Source organism: Primulina huaijiensis, chromosome 10 (assembly GCF_012295235.1).
Source record: "Primulina huaijiensis isolate GDHJ02 chromosome 10, ASM1229523v2, whole genome shotgun sequence".
Taxonomy (NCBI): Eukaryota; Viridiplantae; Streptophyta; class Magnoliopsida; order Lamiales; family Gesneriaceae; genus Primulina; species Primulina huaijiensis.
The window spans coordinates 2,687,732-2,707,642 of NC_133315.1; the positions used below are offsets into that span (position 1 = coordinate 2,687,732).

The 19,911-nt window shown below is 35.7% G+C and overlaps 1 protein-coding gene and 1 long non-coding RNA gene across 2 annotated transcripts; one reads left to right on the forward strand and one right to left on the reverse strand.

Annotated features, from left to right (window-relative positions):
- Nucleotides 1-11,432: 11,432 nt before the first annotated feature.
- LOC140986820 (reticulon-like protein B22) lies at nt 11,433-16,803 on the forward strand. Its single transcript, XM_073455186.1, has 3 exons — nt 11,433-11,809; nt 16,369-16,438; nt 16,588-16,803. Exons 1-3 carry the CDS (start codon nt 11,513-11,515, stop codon nt 16,701-16,703), a joined length of 483 nt encoding a protein of 160 aa, XP_073311287.1. The 5' UTR covers nt 11,433-11,512; the 3' UTR covers nt 16,704-16,803.
- Nucleotides 16,804-17,230: 427 nt separating this feature from the next.
- LOC140986822 (uncharacterized) lies at nt 17,231-18,508 on the reverse strand. The gene is made up of 4 exons (XR_012176982.1): nt 18,369-18,508; nt 18,237-18,293; nt 18,082-18,159; nt 17,231-17,716 (listed from the first exon to the last, which is right to left on the reverse strand). It is a non-coding gene; the product is annotated as an uncharacterized lncRNA (long non-coding RNA).
- Nucleotides 18,509-19,911: the final 1,403 nt, after the last annotated feature.

Sequence of the window (19,911 nt, forward strand, 5' to 3'; positions counted from 1 at the left end):
AAATATATATTTGTTTTATCATACACAACAATGTGTACGAACACACTAATTATAATATTCATATCAAATTATAAATATCCAATATTCATTCTATAAATTGATTAAAAAATATTTCAAATATCTAATATTATGTTACACACAACGTGTGTACCTCAATCGCTAGTATATATGATACATTGGTTTGAAATATGAAAATGAGCTTGCATCTTATTTTTAATTATTATGGTCATACAAATTTAAATTAAAGATTAGGTAATTTGGAGAAAAATGCATCTGACCATGTTTAATTTATGATTCAGTCCCCTTCAGTTTTATTTTGTGTTTTAATACCTGACTAAATTCAAAATTATTTTTAGTACATGTTTTTTGCGTTTTTACCTTTTTACCCTTTATTAATTAATAAAAAATTATAAGAATCCCAAATTTTGTTGTTCCCGTTATCTTTCTACGCTGCTACTCTCCTTCCCGCTTCCCACTCTTCTTATCTGTGCGAGATTTTTTTTTCCTTCATTTTCCTACTCGCCAATTTCGTACTCGCCATTTTCCTTCATTCTCCTTCGTTTGCACAATTTACTATAGTTTCCGCTGTTGTATTTAACTGGATCTGGCCACAAATCTGTCGCTCAAATCCGTACCTCTGCGTAACGAAGTGTAGAAAATTCCCAGCAAATCCGAGCCCCTACCAGCGCAAACCAGACGTCGCAACATCCATTGTCGTCCTATTTCCGTAAATGTTGCAGAAACCAGATTTTGTGGGCGGAAGCAATTTTTGGGTCGAAGCATCGTATGTGAGGAGAAGAAAATAGGCGCTTCAATTTCGGATTTCCATGGAACTACCACTCTCTGAAAATAATAAAGGACGATTAAAGGTTACACATTTCAATTGTCGTTTATTTGTGATAAATTTTGTAGTTATACTGTTTTTTTTTTTTTGCATAAAATCAATATCTTTTCTTCAATATCTTTTCTTCAATCTCATTTTGGATACACAAATGTATTTATGATGTATGTTCGTAATAGGATTGTCATTTGCGGAAAGAACCATCGGCCCCGTAAAAGACACTGGACAGAAGATTGAATTTAACGCAGAGAGTTTGTCAGTCAAACTCCATTTGCACGAACAAGGTTGAATGTGTTAGTCTAGAGAATATGGTTGGAATGATAGTTATGTGAGATTAGTTTGGCTTGTCAAAATAAGTTTGTTTTAGTTTATTTTGACAGAATGTTTTTGATTTGGTTTGACAGAAATGGATTGTTATTTGATATTAGTTTCCGCATGTAAGATCATTATCAATGTTTCGACATGTAAGATCATTATGTACTGTCGTGAGATATTTATTTGAGATTGGTTGTTCATGTTTGTAGCAACTTATTTGTGTAATTTCTTGATTTATTCGTGGCAATTTACTGTGAAATTTATTGAGTTATTATTCGTGTGTAATATATTATTTTTTTTATGTGGATTAGAATGACTAAGACTTAAAAGAAGTGTGAATCAAATACGACTGATAATGATGCAGATATTGGTCCCTCTGTTAAAGAGGGTTACTCAAGGTGTTCGCCAGCCGTGATGGAGCAATTGGTTCCTAGATTGGGTGAGTTACAATTGAAGAGGATAGAAGCTTCACCTCTGGCACCTTAGTTGAAGATCGAAAAGCTTTCTATAAGCACATCAAGAGTCTACTCAATGCTTAAACGCTTTGAAGTAGAAACATGCAGCTTTTGTTTTGGAAGCAATATCAAGGTGCCATTCACTTCGAGGGAATTCTCTATCGTTATAGGGTTGGGGAGCGTTGGTCAACCCGTTAACCTAGATTTAAAGTTGGGTTCAAACTTCCTTGAGCGTCATTTCAAGGGGGTGAACTGTGTGCAGAGAAATGTCATAACAGAGAAGTTGTTGGATTTGGCCGGGAATGATCTTGAGATTGATGATTTTTCAGATTTTTTATTTTGCTGCTTTTTAACGAGTTATATTTCCTATTAGTAATTTTGGAACACCAAAGTTTATTTTCCCATACAATTTGGAAACTTTTTTTGGATATGGTTGGGGAAATGCAGCCTTTAGGTTTTTGCGTTATGAAATTGAAGACCATCTTGGATTTTCTAAAGTGAAAAGAAAGAATAAAAAGTATATGGGAGGTTGCATAGTTGGATTGATAGTATTATCTTTTTTATTTTTGAAACTTATATATGTTATTGTTGGTTGTAGTAAATGCAAATCATTTTATTTGTATAGGCTTGGGTGTATATGCTTGGTGAACCGCGTGTTTTACATTGCTTTCCTCGTTTATTCAAGTGGGTAGAGAGCAAGATTCCCGTGAATCCTATAGGTGCAGAGGCTGCATTAATGGCTGTGAGATCGAACAAGGTTTGCACAATTTAATCTAATCATCCTTTAGTTTTGTGTACATGTATTTAATCTACACCATCTCTTTACCCGCCCAAACTTTATGATACTCGAGTTCTACACCATAATCTCTTTCAATGTCCTTCAGCATTGTACATGGGCGATATGATGGCTCTCTCCTTAATTTCTCCTTCACAACATTAGCTACCCAAGATGAATCAACTTTAGGGTGATTTCTACTCCGCAAATTGTCATCCCCTCAACTATGGCTTAGGTTGCACTTTCTTATGCCAAATGAATTGTCCGCTTTATGTTTGGAGGCATAAATTTTCTACTGACAATTCTCTTTGCTGCAAACAACTAAGATCTTACCACTTTCATTTCTCCTGTAAATAAAAGAACTTCTACAGGCAACAACATAATTTTTAAGACAAATCCTGAATTCGGCTGCATCTTTAAATTTTTGCCCAACACCACGTATGCAATGAATCCAAGCATCAATAGAATTGGTTAAAGTGCTAACGTCAAGATCGTGAACTCCGTCAGAACAAACTTCATCACCAAAATCAAACCTAACCATTTTAATACAAATCAATAAAATACATGAGGAAACACATCAATATTCTTTTACCTAATTTAAATCGAACTATAAAATATAACAAATAATTCTCAAGGCACAGTAGTAAAAAACAAGCAATAACTCATTTACCAACTTTGCAATTTCTAAAATTGGCAAACAAACAATAAAAAAAATCGGAAACAAAAAATAAGGAAGTTTCCTCGCAACATTTATGTTGACCGGGCTCTGATCATCTTTTGGAACAGCTATCAATTTGATTATATTTAATTTCAAACAACTGTGAAGGTTTATCATATTTCGGACATCATCATCTTCATTCAGGGTTACTGCAATATGCTCATGGAGTGTCATGTATTGCAATATCGTTAATTCTGAATTAATAGCCGCACATTTTTGTCCTAATCTCTGGAATATCTCTAACAGAGTTGCGCCATTAGGAATTTAAATCAAATAAAGACCATTGACGTAGCGACAACTTCCAAGAAACGAAAATATTGCGCACCCGGAACCGGCTTCCATCAATAAATCGATCGTGGAATATCTAAAATATTAAAACTTGATTCTGCAGATTTAGGCATCAAATAAAATGGACATCCAAAAAAAAATTAGTTCTACAATTTCTTACTTTAAATTAAAAACTCAAATAATGGGGATAAATGATTTACATAAAATAAAATCACAACCAAACCAAAATCGCCTTTTGTGCTCAAACAATATTGAAGCATAAATTTATCTATTCACATCATATTTCAACAAAATCATACAAAATTTTCGGTACTCATTTCAGAAATATTTTTCTTCAAAATCATCGTAATAATTCAACAATTCTTTTCAAAATTGTTTGACAAAAAGTAAGTCAAGCAAACAAACAATAGTGCACAAATGAAATCAAGTGGAAATATGATAATGATCTTACATGCAGAAACTAATATCAAATAACAATCTCATTCTGTCAAACCAATTCAAAAATATTCCGTCAAAATAAACTAAAACAATCTCATTTTTACAAGCCAAACTAATATCACATAAATATCATTTCAAGCATATTCTCTAAACTAACACGTTCTGTTAAACAAAACTTGTTCCCAATATCATGCACATTAATGTCCGTATTCAGTCAAAACAACAAAATTCATTTTCACTACACTGTGATAAATTTTACGATAAGGCACCAAAATTAATTAACAAAAAAAAAACATAAATTGGATTTAATCAAGCATATTACTTTGTTCAACCTTATTCGTGCAAATGGTGTTTCTCTGACGAAATTCTCTGCACTAAATTCAAGATTATGTCCGCAAATCGCAGCCCTAAACTTTGCTCCGTCCACTCTTCAACTATTTCACTTCTGCTGTCTTTTATGGGGCCGATGGTTCATTCCGCAAATGATAATCCTATTACGAACATACACTGTCATAAACACATTTGTGTAACCGAAATGCGATTGAAGAAAAGAAAATGTTTTACGCACAAAAACAATTACACCTACATAAATGATCACAAATAAACGACAATTGAAATGTGTACCCTTTAATCGTCCTTTATTAGTTTTATAGGGTGGTAGTTCCACGGAAATCCGAAAATGAAGCGCCTATTTTCTCCTCCTCACATGCGCTGCTTCAACCCACAAATTGCTTCGACCCAGAAATTATGGTTTTTGCAAAGTCTGCAGGATCAGGACGACAATGGAAGCTGGGACTTGTGGTTTGCGCTGGTTGGGAATCGACTTTGCTGGGAATTTTCTATGCTCGGTTGCGCAGATTCACGATTTTCAGCAACAGGTTTGTGGGAAGAGTAAGTTAATTAGACCTGCGGAAAAAGGGTAAAACGTGCCGAAGGAGAATGGGATAGGGTTTCATACATAATGGCTAGTAGGAAATTAAAGGGAAAAAAAAGGGTTGCTCCCACATAAAACAACCAGAATGGGAAGCGGGAGAAGAACAAAAAGAGAAGATGAACATCAATAATAATGATTCTTACAATTTTTTATTCATTACAAAAGGATAAAAATGTAAAATTACATGACACATGTAGTAAAAAGAAAGCTGGATTTTGGTCAAGTACTAAAACACAAAAAATAACTAATGGGGAGTGAATCATAAGAAAATAAAGGACAGATGCATTTTTCTCCAAATTCTCCTTAAAGATTTATGATAAATATGTTAATTTTGTTTATGTTGAAAAATTATTTAAAAATGTGAAAAATATTTGTGTTGAAAATGTGAATGTTGAATGTTGAAAATTAGGTAAAATTAGGTGTTGAATATTGAAAATTAGTGTGTGATGATGTAGGTAATGATGTATTTTATTTTTGGATTATTTGTAAAAATTTTCTATAAATAGATCTCTTATTTGTGAAGAAAATCACAATTGAGTTGAGAGAAAAATATTATAAAGTGTGTAGTGTGATAATTTTGAGAGTTTGAGATTTTTACTTTTTTACCGTAAATTTTTACTTTTTCACAACACGTTATCAGCACGAAGCTCTAAAAGTCCTCCATATTTTTCCAAGCTCCGAACAGAAGAAAAAGGTAACAAAAGTAATAATATTTATTTTACTGTTATTTATTTATTGTTTATATATGTAATATATAATATAATGTTATTGTTAGAAATAATAAAAATAATTTTTTCAAAAACTTGTTATAAATCCTGGGAGGATGTTAAGACGACATCCCACACTCCCGGTAAGGGATACGACAAGTATAAAAGCCTATAAGGTTTTTTAAACAAAATAACTTATGACACCTAATTATAATAATGTGATATGATATACATAATTATTTAAATATGACTAATATTATATACACCATATTATTACCATAAAATTATACAAATACATACATTTATTTTCTTATACACCAACGGTAATAAACGGTAACAAAACGGCTAGTTTTTGCTCTATAAATACAATCTCACAAATACATTCAATCACTCCAACTTTCTCTTCTTCTCTAAAAATTATTCTTCATCAAATTTTCGAAGAAAAAAAGAAGATGGCTTTCACGAGGTTATTTTTAATTATTTTGGTTATCATACTCACCAGTCTTGTATTTATCGGAGAATATCCTCCTCGTGTGTTTTCTTTATTTTTACGAATACTTGTACTTGTTGTTTATCCATTACTTTGTATTGCAATATTCATTAACTAATAAAATGCATCGTAATTTTTAGTACCACCATGGCAAACTTGGCAAAGCTCGAATTCATCGCTCTTGATATTACTGGGAAAAACTATATGCCATGGACTCTTGATGTAGAAATGCATCTTGAGTCATTGGGTCTAAGCGAGACCATTAAAGAAAATGGTATATCTTCATCACAAGAAAAAGCAAAAGCTATAATATTTTTACGACGACACCTTGATGAAGGTTTAAAATGTGAATATCTCATCGAAAAAGATCCCATGGCTCTGTGGAAAGGATTAAAAGAGAGATTTGAACATATAAGGGAAGTTATACTTCCGACCGCCCGTGATGAATGGAATATGTTAAGATTCCAAGACTTTAAAAAAGTCAGTGATTACAATTCAGCGATGTATAGAATAATCTCGCAGTTAAAATTTTGTGGACATGAGGTTACAGAATCGGAAATGCTTGAAAAAACATTTTCCACGTTTCACGCATCAAATATAACACTACAGCAACAATATAGAGTGCGTGGATTTGCGAGATATTCTGAACTCATCGCCTGTCTTCTTGTGGCGGAAAAGAACAACGAGCTATTAATGAGAAATCATCAGTCCCGACCCACTGGATCAACAGCATTTCCAGAAGTAAATGCTGTAAGTAAAAATGAATTTAAACCTGGAAACCAAAATCAAATTCAAAGACAAGGTTTTGGTCGAGGTCGAGGTCGAGGTCGAGGTCGTGGACGTGGACGAGGACGAGGAAGTGGTCGTGGTCGTGGACGCGGCCGTGGTTTTGAAAATAATCGAGATAGTTATTTCTATAACTCATCTCAAAATAACGTCCCAAACCATCCACAGAAAAGGCATCAAGAAAACATGAGTGTTAATGAAAATCACTCGAAAAGATTTGAAAGTTCTTGTTTCAGATGCGGCACTCCAGGACATTGGTCTCGTATTTGTCGAGCCCCTGAGCATCTTTGCAAACTTTATAAAGAATCAATAAAGGAGAAAGAAAAGGAGACCAACTTCACTGAGCGAAGTGACCGTTTAAGTGATTCAACTCATTTTGATGCTGCTGATTTTATGAATGATTTCTCTGGAAATGATCAATATGTTGGTGGGATAGAAATGAACAATATTGATGCTGCAGATTTTCTCAATGATTTCTCTGAAAATGAACAATATAGTGGTAGATTATAAATGTACAATAATTTATTTTTCATGTAATTATATGATTATGTGTTTATTGTACAATTATGATATGTGTTATATTTAAATATGTATTGTCATTAATTTTTTTTCATTGCATATTTTTTGAAGTTCAAATATGGAAAATGCTATGAGCAAAGCTGAAGTTTGCATACCCGATAGTGGTACAACTCACACTACCCTCCGAGATAAAAGATATTTCTTGGAACTAAAACCAACAAAAACAATGGTGAATACAATATCAGGTCCTGTAGACTTGATTAAAGGTTGTGGTAAAGCACAATTTTTGTTACCTAATGGTACAAAATTTTTGATTAATGATGCTTTGTATTCACCACAATCGAAAAGAAATTTGTTGAGTTTTAATGATATATACTCTCATGGGTATGATACTCAAACAATGAATGAAGGGAATGAGAAATATATGTGTCTTACCACATATAAATCAGGAAAGAAATATGTGATTGAAAAACTACCAATGCTCCCTACTGGATTGCATTATACACATATAAGTCTCATTGAATCAAACATGGTAGTTGATAATTCTTCAATATTAAACAATTGGCATGATCGATTAGGACATCCTGGTTCAACAATGATGCGAAGAATTATAGAAAATACACATGGTCATCCGTTGAAAGACCAGAAGATCTTTCAGAATAATAAGTTTCAATGTAAAGCATGTTCTCTTGGAAAACTTATTATAAGACCATCACCAGCCAAAATCCAAACTGAATCACCAATGTTTCTTGAACGTATTCAGGGTGATATTTGTGGACCAATCCATCCACCATGTGGACCATTCAGATACTTTATGGTATTGATTGATGCCTCCAGCAGATGGTCACATGTATGTTTATTGTCAACTCGAAATGTTGCATTTGCAAGATTACTTGCTCAAATAATAAAATTGAGGAATCAATTTCCCGATTATACAATCAAGAAAATTAGACTTGATAATGCTGGTGAATTTACTTCCCAGACTTTCAATGATTATTGTATGTCTATGGGAATCATTGTTGAGCATCCTGTTGCTCATGTACATACTCAAAATGGATTGGCTGAATCATTGATTAAACGTCTGCAAATGATTGCTAGACCAATGATTATGAAAACAAAGCTCCCTATTTCTATATGGGGACATGCAATTTTACATGCTGCTTCATTAATTCGCATCAGACCAAGTGCATATCATAAATACTCCCCATTGCAGCTTGCATTTGGTAAAGAACCAGACATTTCTCATCTGAGAATTTTTGGATGTATGGTGTATGTGCCTATTGCACCACCTCAACGAAAGAAAATGGGACCTCAAAGAAAGATTGGAATTTATATTGGTTATGATAGTCCATCGATCATTCGATATCTTGAACCACAGACAGGCGACGTGTTCACAGCACGTTTTGCTGATTGTCATTTTAATGAGGAAATCTTCCCAATGTTAGGGGGAGAACAGAAACATACCGAAAAAGAAATTACATGGTATGTATCATCATTGTTACATCTGGATCCAAGAACAAAACAATGTGAAAAAGATGTACAGCAAATTGTGCACTTGCAAAGAATAGCAAATCAAATACCAGATGCATTTGCAGACACAAAAGGGGTAACTAAATCATATATACATGCTGCAAATGCCCCTGCTCGAATTGAAATTCCGAAGAAACAAATTGAAGATAGTCATGATGTCATTAAACGCCTGAAGCGTGGAAGGCCAGTTGGTTCCAAGGATAAAAATCCTCGAAAAAGAAAATTCATAGAGAAACACAATGATCACAAAATAGAGAATGATGTTCCTGAAGAAACACATAATGATCACAAAATAGAGAATGATGTTCCTGAAGAAACACATGATGATGAAAATGTTTTGTCAGAACCACAAACTGACGAGAATCATGAAATCTCTATCAATTATATTAATACTGGAAAAATATGGAACCGAAAAGATATAGAAGAAATTGATGATATATTTTCTTATAATGTGGCAATCGACATCATAAATGATAATGAAGATCATGAACCAAAATCTTTTGGTGAATGTAAAAATCGGCAGGATTGGATAAAATGGAAAGATGCCATCCAGGTTGAATTGGATTCGCTAAATAAACGTAATGTTTTTGGACCTATAGTCCTTACACCTGAAGGTGTAAAACCTGTTGGATACAAATGGGTTTTTATTCGAAAGCGAAATGAGAAAAATGAAATAGTAAGATATAAAGCTCGACTTGTTGCACAAGGTTTTTCTCAAAGGCCTGGAATTGATTATGAAGAAACGTATTCTCCTGTGATGGATGCAATTACGTTTCGGTATTTGATTAGCTTGGCAGTATCTGAAAATTTAGAAATGCGTCTTATGGATGTTGTTACAGCCTACTTATATGGATCACTTGATAGTAATATATATATGAAAATCCCTGAAGGATTTAAGATGCCTGAAGCACAAAGTTCAAAACCCAGAGAATGTTATTCTGTGAAATTACTAAGATCATTATATGGGTTGAAGCAATCCGGCAGAATGTGGTATAATAGGCTAAGTGATCACTTGATGAAAAAGGGATATGTAAATAATTCAATATGCCCTTGTGTTTTCATTAAGAAAACAACATCCGGATGCGTAATTATTGCTGTATATGTTGATGATTTAAACATCATTGGAACAAATAAGGAAATTCAAGAAGTTGTGTCATACTTGAAAGAAGAATTTGAAATGAAGGATCTTGGAAAAACCAAGTATTGTCTGGGTTTACAAATTGAACAAAAAGAATGTGGAATATTTGTTCACCAGACAAATTATACAGAAAAGATCCTTAAACGTTTTAATATGGACAAATCAAATCCTTTAAGTACTCCAATGGTTGTTAGATCATTAAACACAAAAAATGATCCATTCCGTCCATGTGAAGATGATGAAGATATTCTTAGTCCAGAAGTACCATATATAAGTGCTATCGGTGCCCTTATGTATCTTACAAATTGTACAAGGCCTGATATATCTTTTGCCGTAAATTTATTGGCAAGATTTAGCACATATCCAACAAAGAGACATTGGAACGGAATTAAACATATATTCCGTTATCTACGAGGAACGACAGACTTGGGACTTTTGTATTCAAAAGATGCTAATCCAAGTATAATTGGTTATGCCGATGCTGGATACTTATCTGATCCACACAAAGCACGTTCTCAAACTGGATATGTATTTACTCGTGGAGGCACTGCAATTTCTTGGCGTTCACAGAAACAAACACTTGTAACAACTTCATCAAATCATGCCGAGATTATTGCACTACATGAAGCAAGCCGTGAATGTGTGTGGTTAAAATCAATGACTCAACATATCCAAATCTCATGCGGATTATCATTCGACGAGAAGCCTGTGATACTATATGAAGATAATGCTGCATGTGTTGCTCAAATGAAAGAAGGATACATAAAAAGCGACAGAACTAAACATATTCCTCCTAAGTTCTTCGCATTCACCAAGGAGCTTGAGAAGAATAAATGTATTGATGTTCGTCACATTCAATCAAGTGAAAACTCATCAGATCTCTTCACAAAGGCACTTCCTACGACAATATTCAGAAAGCACATATATAATATTGGGATGCGCAATCTACGAAATTTGTGAAGAATTGTTCGTGTCAACATGAGGGGGAGTTTACGTGACTGCACTCTTTTTCCCTTACTATGGTTTTTATCCCAATGGGTTTTTCCTAGTAAGGTTTTTAACGAGGCAGTATAAAAACACGTAATGTATACAATCATTATGATCATCATCACAAGGGGGAGTGTTGAAAAATTATTTAAAAATGTGAAAAATATTTGTGTTGAAAATGTGAATGTTGAATGTTGAAAATTAGGTAAAATTAGGTGTTGAATATTGAAAATTAGTGTGTGATGATGTAGGTAATGATGTATTTTATTTTTGGATTATTTGTAAAAATTTTCTATAAATAGATCTCTCATTTGTGAAGAAAATCACAATTGAGTTGAGAGAAAAATATTATAAAGTGTGTAGTGTGATAATTTTAAGAGTTTGAGATTTTTACTTTTTACCGTAAATTTTTATTTTTTCACAAGAGTTTAACCCAATTTTCAATAAAAACCAAATTATCAAATTGACCGAACGGAATTTTCAAAAAAAAACTGTTTGGTCGGTTTAATCGAATAGTTGTACAAATTATTTTTCCTCCAAACAAGAAGTCGTGTTATATCCCGTAAATTCGATCAAATCCACGGTGAGACGATGGTGGTAGTTGGGGCGGTGCTGAGTGGGACGTTGGTTTACTACCACTGCGCTTACCGGAATTCCAGCATCGTCTCCCTATTTGCAGATGTCTTCATCGTACTCCTCTGTTCTCTGGCCATCCTCGGCCTCCTTTTTCGCCATATGAACGTTGCCGTTCCGGTGGATCCACTCCACTGGCAGATCTCGCAGGACTCGGCCACCTCCTTCTTCGCCTGTCTCGCCAACACACTTGGCGCAGCCGAGTCCGTACTCCGTGTAGCCGCCACCGGCCACGACAAGCGCTTCTTTTTCAAGGTGTCCCCTATTTTTGGCGTTGCAGTTTCATTTTCACCTCAACTGTTAAAGTTGTGTTTTAAATTATAAAAGTGACTTTTCTTTGTATATAAATAGGGTAGTTGTCTGTTTAAAATACATTGGGATTAATTAATATTTGAGCTGATTTTTCACTGCTAAATTCCACGGTGTGCTCTCATTTCTTCTTCTTCATTTTCAACATGGTATCAGAACTAGGTTATTCCTCCTTTGGATTTGATTTCTAATTACTTGATCATAGTTGATTGGAGGATCTGAATCTTCATTTGAATCGTTACTTCGTATTGTTGAAAGTTTGCTTCGATTGAGATGGCTTCTGCTGTGACCGATGTTCTGGATCCACTTTATGTTAATCCATCGGACACACCAGGGCTCAATCTGATAAATGAGCAACTGATTGGTACTGAGAACTATGGGATCTGGAGTCACACAATGTTAATTGCACTACGAGCTAAGGATAAGCTCGCATTCATAGATGGAAGCTGTAAAAGGCCAAATTATGAATCGGATAAGATATTGCAGTGGGAGAGATGTAATACAGTTGTTTTATCATGGATCATGAATGCCGTGTCGAAGAGATATTTATTGGAATTGTGTATTCAACTGACACAGATGTGGTCCGGAGTGATTTTCGTGAACGATTCAACAAAGTAAATGGCTCAAGGATTTTTGCACTTCATCGAGAGATATGTTGCCATGTTCAAGGTAACAACTCGATCTCAGTATACTATTCAAAACTTAGACAACTGTGGAAGAATACGGATTTCTTGTGACGTTACCTATGTGTTCATGTGAATCTTCGAGGAAATATGTTGAATTTGATCAGCAGCATATGCTCCTTCAGTTCCTTCTTCACTCATGAATAGTATGCAACTATTTTAAAGCTCCTTGCGAAGGAACAACCAGACATTGAGACAAACACCTCTTCGCTCCCTGTGCAAACATGGCAAGTATTGATAAATCATGTTCTAATATTGACACCGAGTGGATGATTGATACTGGTGCAAATGATCACATGGTTGGACATAATGGATTAGTTTGTAATTTTAAGTCTTATGCAGATGCCACGGGCTCAATCCAGTTGCCAAATGGTCGTACCACCAAGATTAGTAGCTTAGGCACCATGTGTATTGACAAAGCCATCACTCTTTCCGATGTTCTCTTTGTTCCAGATTTTCGTCACAATCTCCCTTCCATTTCTAAATTCACTAAGGATCATCACTGTTTCTTCATTTTCTTCCCATGGTTTTGTGTGTTTCAGGATTCTCAAGTGGGAAGATGACGGGGATTGGTAAAGAAAAACATGGACTATACTACCTAGACAGTTCAAGTTTGCAATCCAGTTGTGTTCCAACCAATTTTACATCCTCAGCCTCTAAATTTCATCTGTATTAGTCGTCACTTTCTGTTGTAAAAAACACACAATGTAATTCTGTCACAAGAAACTCAATGGCATCACCACATCAGCTGGCATGTGATGTTTGGACATAGAATCGAGTCCTTGTGAATGGGCAAAGCTAGACTTGGACATATTTCTTTATCTCGAATGAAAATATTATCGTTTTTGCCTGTTAATTTTGAATTATCCCACTGCTCTATTTGTCCTTTATCCAAGCAAACACGAATGAGTTCTCCACAGAGAAGGCCATTATTCCTCTAAGGCCTTTCAGTTGATATGGATGTATGGGGGCCCTTCAATACACCTACGTATCATGAGGAGCGTTTTTTTCTCGCTATTATAAATGATTTCGCACGTGCAACTTGGGTTTAACTTATGCATTCCAAATTAGATGTCCTTCCTTTGGTCAAGAGATTCTTGAATTTCACTAAGACGCAGTTTTCTGCTACTGTCAAGACCGTTAGGACTGATAATGGTATGGAGTTTTTCCAGCAGAAGTGTACTGCCCTTTTCCATAACTTGGGTATCCTCCAACAAAGCTCATGTCCTTATACTCCTTAACAGAATGGCCTAGTGGAACGGAAACACCGGCATATTCTCAATGTTGCTCGTCCATTGATGTTTCAAGCCTCTCTTCCAAATAAATATTGAGGAGATAGTGTGCTCACATCTGTTTACTTAATCAATCGAACACCAACACCTCTTTTATCAAATAAGACACCATTTGAGGTTTGTTTGGGTCTTCGCCTTCTTATTTCCATTTACAGGTATTGGGCTGCCTTTGTTATGTTTCAACACTGCCTAAGAGAGATAATTTGCCCCTCAAGCAAGTGCATGTGTCTTCCTTGGATATTCCAGTACCCAAAAAGGATGCAAAGTCCAAGATCTCAACACCAAAAGGATTTTTGTTTCTCGAGACATCCTATTTCATGAAACCATATTTCTTTTCTCACATGCTCCAGCTACTGAGCCTGTATTCTCTAACCTGGATGTGTCCATTTCTATTCCTGACCCCTTACCAAAGTCTTCCCAACCACAAGCTCCTACTCCTATTCCTGCTCCTGCCACATGCCCTATTAGACATTCTACTCGCATTTCCAGATCACCAATTTGGTCTCATGATTACATTCGTTCTCAATCATAGTCATTTTCATCTCATATCCATTATATCTCCAACTATATTCAGTATGATGGTCTGTCCCCTGCATATAATGTTTTCCTTTCTTCCTTTTCTGTCATCGAAGAACCATCCACCTACCATGAGGCAATCCTTGATTCTCGTTGGCAGTCTGTTATGGACCTAGAGTTACAAGCTTTGGAAAAATCACACATGGGAGATTGTTGATCTACCTCAAAGAAAAATTCCTATCGGCAATAAATGGGTTTATAAGATAAAATACAATCCGGATGGCAGTGTGGATAGGTTCAAAGCACGTCTTGTTGCTAAAGGTTACAGCTTCATGACCCTTTTCTCCAGTGGCTAAGATCACCACTTTTTGATGCTTTCTAAGTGTTACTACTATGTCTGGCTGGCCTTTATGCCTGATGGACGTCACAAATGCGTTCCTTCAGGGTGATCTCGATGAAGAAATTTACATGGTATTACCTCAAGGATTTCGAAGTCAGGGGGAGTTTCACGAGGGACTTCGAAACAAGGAGATAAGAAGCAATAAGGTGTGTGAGTTGATGAAATCCCTATATGGTCTCAAATAAGCTTCGAGACAATGGAATACTAAGTTCACATCAATCACGAAAGGAGCTGGTTTCTGTCAATCGAAGCATGATCACTCAATGTATCACGAAAGAATGAAACATATAGAGATCGAAGTTAAAGATTTGTGACAGTACTGCTGCTCTACACTAGTGTATGTTGATGATATAGTAATCACGGGTAACCATGAGGAATAAATCCAAACATTAAAGAAGCATCTAAACTTGCATATCGAAGTTAAAGATTTGGGAACAGTGAGATATTTCCTTGGCGTAGAAGTTGCTAGATCAAAGGAAGGGATATGTTTGAATCAGAGAAAATATGTTGTTGAACTCATATCGGATGCAGGCTTATTTGGTGCAAAGGTTTGTAATACTCCTATGGAACAAAATGGTAAACTTACAGCAAAAGACTTTGATGATAGTGCAGAGCATTATACTGGTGTAGACCCTCTGTTATAAGATGCTAGTGTTGGTTAACTCATATACCTTAGGGTGACGAGGCCTGATATTTTTTTTGCAGTGCAGACGCTAAGTCAATTCATGAACAATCCTAAGGCATCACATTTGGAGGCAGCATTAAGAGTATTTAGATATCTAAAATCTGCACCTGGCAAGGGAATCTTGCTCTCAGCACATTGCTCATTGTTTTTGACAGCCTATTGTGATTCTGATTGGGGAACTTGTCCCATGACTAGAAGATCCATGACTGGTTATTGCATTAAGCTGGGAGGATCTTTGATTTCGTGGAAAACTAAGAAACAAGCTACTGTCTCAAGATCTTCAGCTGTGGGGGAATATAGGGCGATGGCTAACACGATGTGTGAAGTAGTTTGGTTGGTTGGTATTTTGAAAGACATGGGAGTGGAGTTAACACTTCCGGTGATGATGTGTTGTGACAGTACTGCTGCTCTACACATTGCAGCAAATCCAATGTATCACGAAAGAACGAAACATATAGAGATCGATTGTCATCTAGTACGAGAGAAAATACGTGACGGGTTAATCAAGACATCGCACATCAAAACTGGAGAGCAACTAACAAATTTATTCACCAAGGCTTTGAGCAAAACTCACATCAAAATCTTTTGTTCAAGCTTGGAATGTTGGACTTGTTCCAAGCTTGAGGGGAGTGTTAAAGTTGTGTTTTAAATTATAAAAGTGCACTTTGACAAAACACTTTTCTTTGTATATAAATAGGGTAGTTGTCTGTTAAAAATACATCGGACAAATTAATCTTTGAGCTGATTTTTCACTGTTAACTTCCACGGTGTGCTGTCATTCTTCTTCTTCTTCATTTTCAACATCAACCACTTGAAACTTAGATACTGCTTGTTTTCTGATCGAGAGTTAAAAGTTTCTATGAATGAGGTATCGATTATTAAATAATTGAGTGGTGGTTTGGAGAATCTGACGTTTATTTTGGCCACAGGTGGTATGCTGTTTGTATGTGCTATCAGTGATCGGCCGAGCTGTCTCAGGTGTCACGGTTGCATATATAGGTAAGCATCTTGTTACATCTTCTTGCTTCATACAAAATTCTTGACGCCTCTTGTTTCTTTTGCCTCCAAAAAAAAAAAAACCCCCAAAGAAAATCTTGGCAGATTTTAGCTGTAATCCCTGGTATACTTTAAAATTTTCTGTCGTGCAGGATTGTGCTTATTTTGTCTGTACAAGGTTGTGGAGAATTCACAAACCAGCAACATAGGTCTGCCCATATTTTCTGGGAGAAGAGATGTCAGAAATTCTTTGCAGGATAACAACTGATGATATAAAGACCGGCCAGTTCTGTAAAAACTTGTCTGCATGCTTGAGTACACTGGCTCGGCCCATCAACAAATTTGAACTTTTATTTCTCATACTCTAACACAGCCTAATTTAGATTATTGCATTTCTATTATGGTGTTTATGTGCATGTTTGGTTCTTGGATTGCTTTTAATATAACTCGTTCCAAAATACGACCAATTTTATCTAATGAGTATGTGAACGGATGCATATAAAAAAGGAGCACAGTACGAGAAAACTTACATCTATCTATCAATTATATAAGCCAGCGTCATATTGAAATGCCTGAAAATCAATTTCAATTGTGTCCCACCGTGTCAAACGACTATTTTACCCCTGAGCAATGCAAAATTTAGAATTCTACTCTTCACGAAGTAAAATTCTTACTCGATAGATACTATCAATTTACTCTTCGCAATAGAAAAATTTGAAAAACAAAGAACTGTACACGCACAAACAAAAAACTGTGAAAACACACAACACATGCACACAGATGCTAATATACATGTATACAAGTACGTATACCTAGCTAATTAGCTAGATTTGGAGTAGATTTTACAGGCTACATGACACTTCTCTAGCAATTGCTCAAAATCGTGTTCATCACAAGGAATCCTTAATCCCCCTTCCTGCTCGTATCCAAATTCTTCGGCTGACATTTCCATCAAAATCCTGAAATCGGGCACAGACAGTAATCTCATAGGGACAAGGAATCTGCGTTGCTCTGAGCCCACGTATACCGACACCAATCCTTTAGGAATCTTATTTTTGTGCTTTCCACCTCTGCCATCGTTCGAGAGTAGTTGATCATCACCAATTAAGGAGTGCTTCTCCTGGTGCTGCATCAAAGAAGTTATAGTTTTGTCGCGCTTGGGCCCATTTTCAATCAGATGGCACACCAAGTTCTTTATTATCCTGGAATTCATGACAAAACCAGAGAGAGATTGATCCAAACCCGTCAATTTGTTCCTCATCATGAAACAACTAAAGAATCCTGAAGGGTAATAAAATACATTTACACCTATCTATCTCATATAGCACGTATAAGAATTACATAGATTTGTATATCCAAAAAAGAAAAAGAACCCGAAGTTTTTGTACACCAATTCATGTAGCAGGAAAAAGAGTCTCTCTTCCTGCGAATTACATTGGCAGCCTTCCTTTTGTTTGGTCAATGCTTTAAAAATGTGTGTGTATGCTAATTGAAGGTGGAAAACAAGTGGTTCCCCAAATTCTACTTTTTCAAACTACTAATAATAGTCAAACTGATGATAGCCAAACAAGCACGACTTCTAGAGTGTATCGATTGCTGCCACTGATTGTCAATTTTCTATTCGAAGTGTTTTTTATATTTCATACCTCATAGCAAATGGCTGGTCATCTTCGTGCATTTTTGTCTACCAGCACCTTTGCTTCATCTGGTGCGAGGAATCGTGCCTGCACATACATTCGATTTATAATGAAAGAGTCGACTGAAGAATTAGTTTGTGAAATGGGACATTTTTTGTGGTCACCTATATGAACATCCTTTCTGCATCACCTGTGTTCCCTTTCTGTTTTAACATTATTCCCTACAGAAATCAAGATTCAAAAGTCATGCAAGCCTGTTGCTTTAAAAATAACTTTATTTTGTTGCTCAAATCAACCTTGGCTAAGTAACCCCTGAAATCATCAGGGTGGTTAGCAATGAGTTGATCATAAACACATACCACATCACTGATGTGACCCCAATCTGCGTAAGCTTTCCCGAGAAGCGAGTTCACCTGAGAATTTAGAAATACAGAACACTTGACTTAATTCACCACACCTATATGCTAAATCTAAAGCTTTATCAGTTATGGATTAAACTATGACCTAACTGGAATAACTATGGATTAAACTAACAGTTAGCCTCATGACCTAACTGATATAAAATGATATAAAATACTCTAAGTCTGACTCATCTTATCATTTAGTTGTGACTTTAATGATTTATTTAAATTATTTTTATTAACCATTAAGGGCGATCTAATTATTCAATTAATTTTTTTGCTATTAAAATTCTTTCACTGTACTTACCGCATTTTTTTTATTTTCGAAAATCTCAAACGACAGAGTGACACATGTCCCGTCTGTTACAAGGTAAAAAATCGCATCTGTTAAATACATGAAATCCATAAATTTTTCATTTTACTTCTGCATCTTATTACTCAAAGCATATATGATCTTAAACTTTTGCTCTCTTTTACTTCAAAAATTGTCTAATTTCAGAAATGACCTCTCCAGCAACTCCTTCCTACATCATGGATTAACTAGCATCGATTTTGAATCAATTTATTCCATGGAAGATGTTGCTATAACACAAGTCTTCAAGGTTGTTGAGTCATCTGGACTCGAGACATTTCTCTCATTTTTGGACATCTATGTGGATGAACTGCAAATTTTCTATGCAAGAGGGATACTCACTGAAGACGGAAAGATACTGATACCTTTAGGAGATTATAGTTTGTGGATCGAGCAACATCACTTGTCTACTCTGTTTCAGTTTCCCACAGAAGGGCTAACTAGCTTCTCTGAAGTGCCTCAACAAGTAGTTGAGGACATAAAACTCAAGTTCTCTGCATCCAGTGATCCTATCATGACGTCTGTAAAGAAGAAATAGATGAAGTTGGAGTATCAACTTCTGGCTGATGTGGTGGCCAAGCCAATTCTGGCAAAGACAGGCTCATTTGATTCCTACACTACAGAAACGTTTCTAGTATCTCTACTACTGGGATGATGGCATTCAAGAAGGAAATTGGAGAGTGTAAAAAAACCAATTAAAAAGAAGGAAAGCAAGGAAACTCGATCCAAGCCCAAGAGGAAACTGATTCTACAATCCAGTGACTTCGAGGTGACAACTCATTCTCCTCATCCGAAAAAGCCCAGAACAAAAAAATCCAGACCTGTTCCTAAACCAAAAGGTAGTACCTATCTCTCAGGTGCAAGCGGTCAAGGTTAATAAAGAAAAGGATACTGAAGAGCCAGCAGAAAAACTGAAACTGATAGCGGTGGCAGCTCCACCCAAAAAAAATCAGTATGGCAATAGATCTCCCTCCTCTGAGATCAATAGAAGGAGTGATTATTAGAGACCCCATCCAATCCACCAGATCAGGACTGGTCTCTACCTTCTCCTCAGTCTCAGGAAAAAGAAAAGAGAAGTGACTGGAG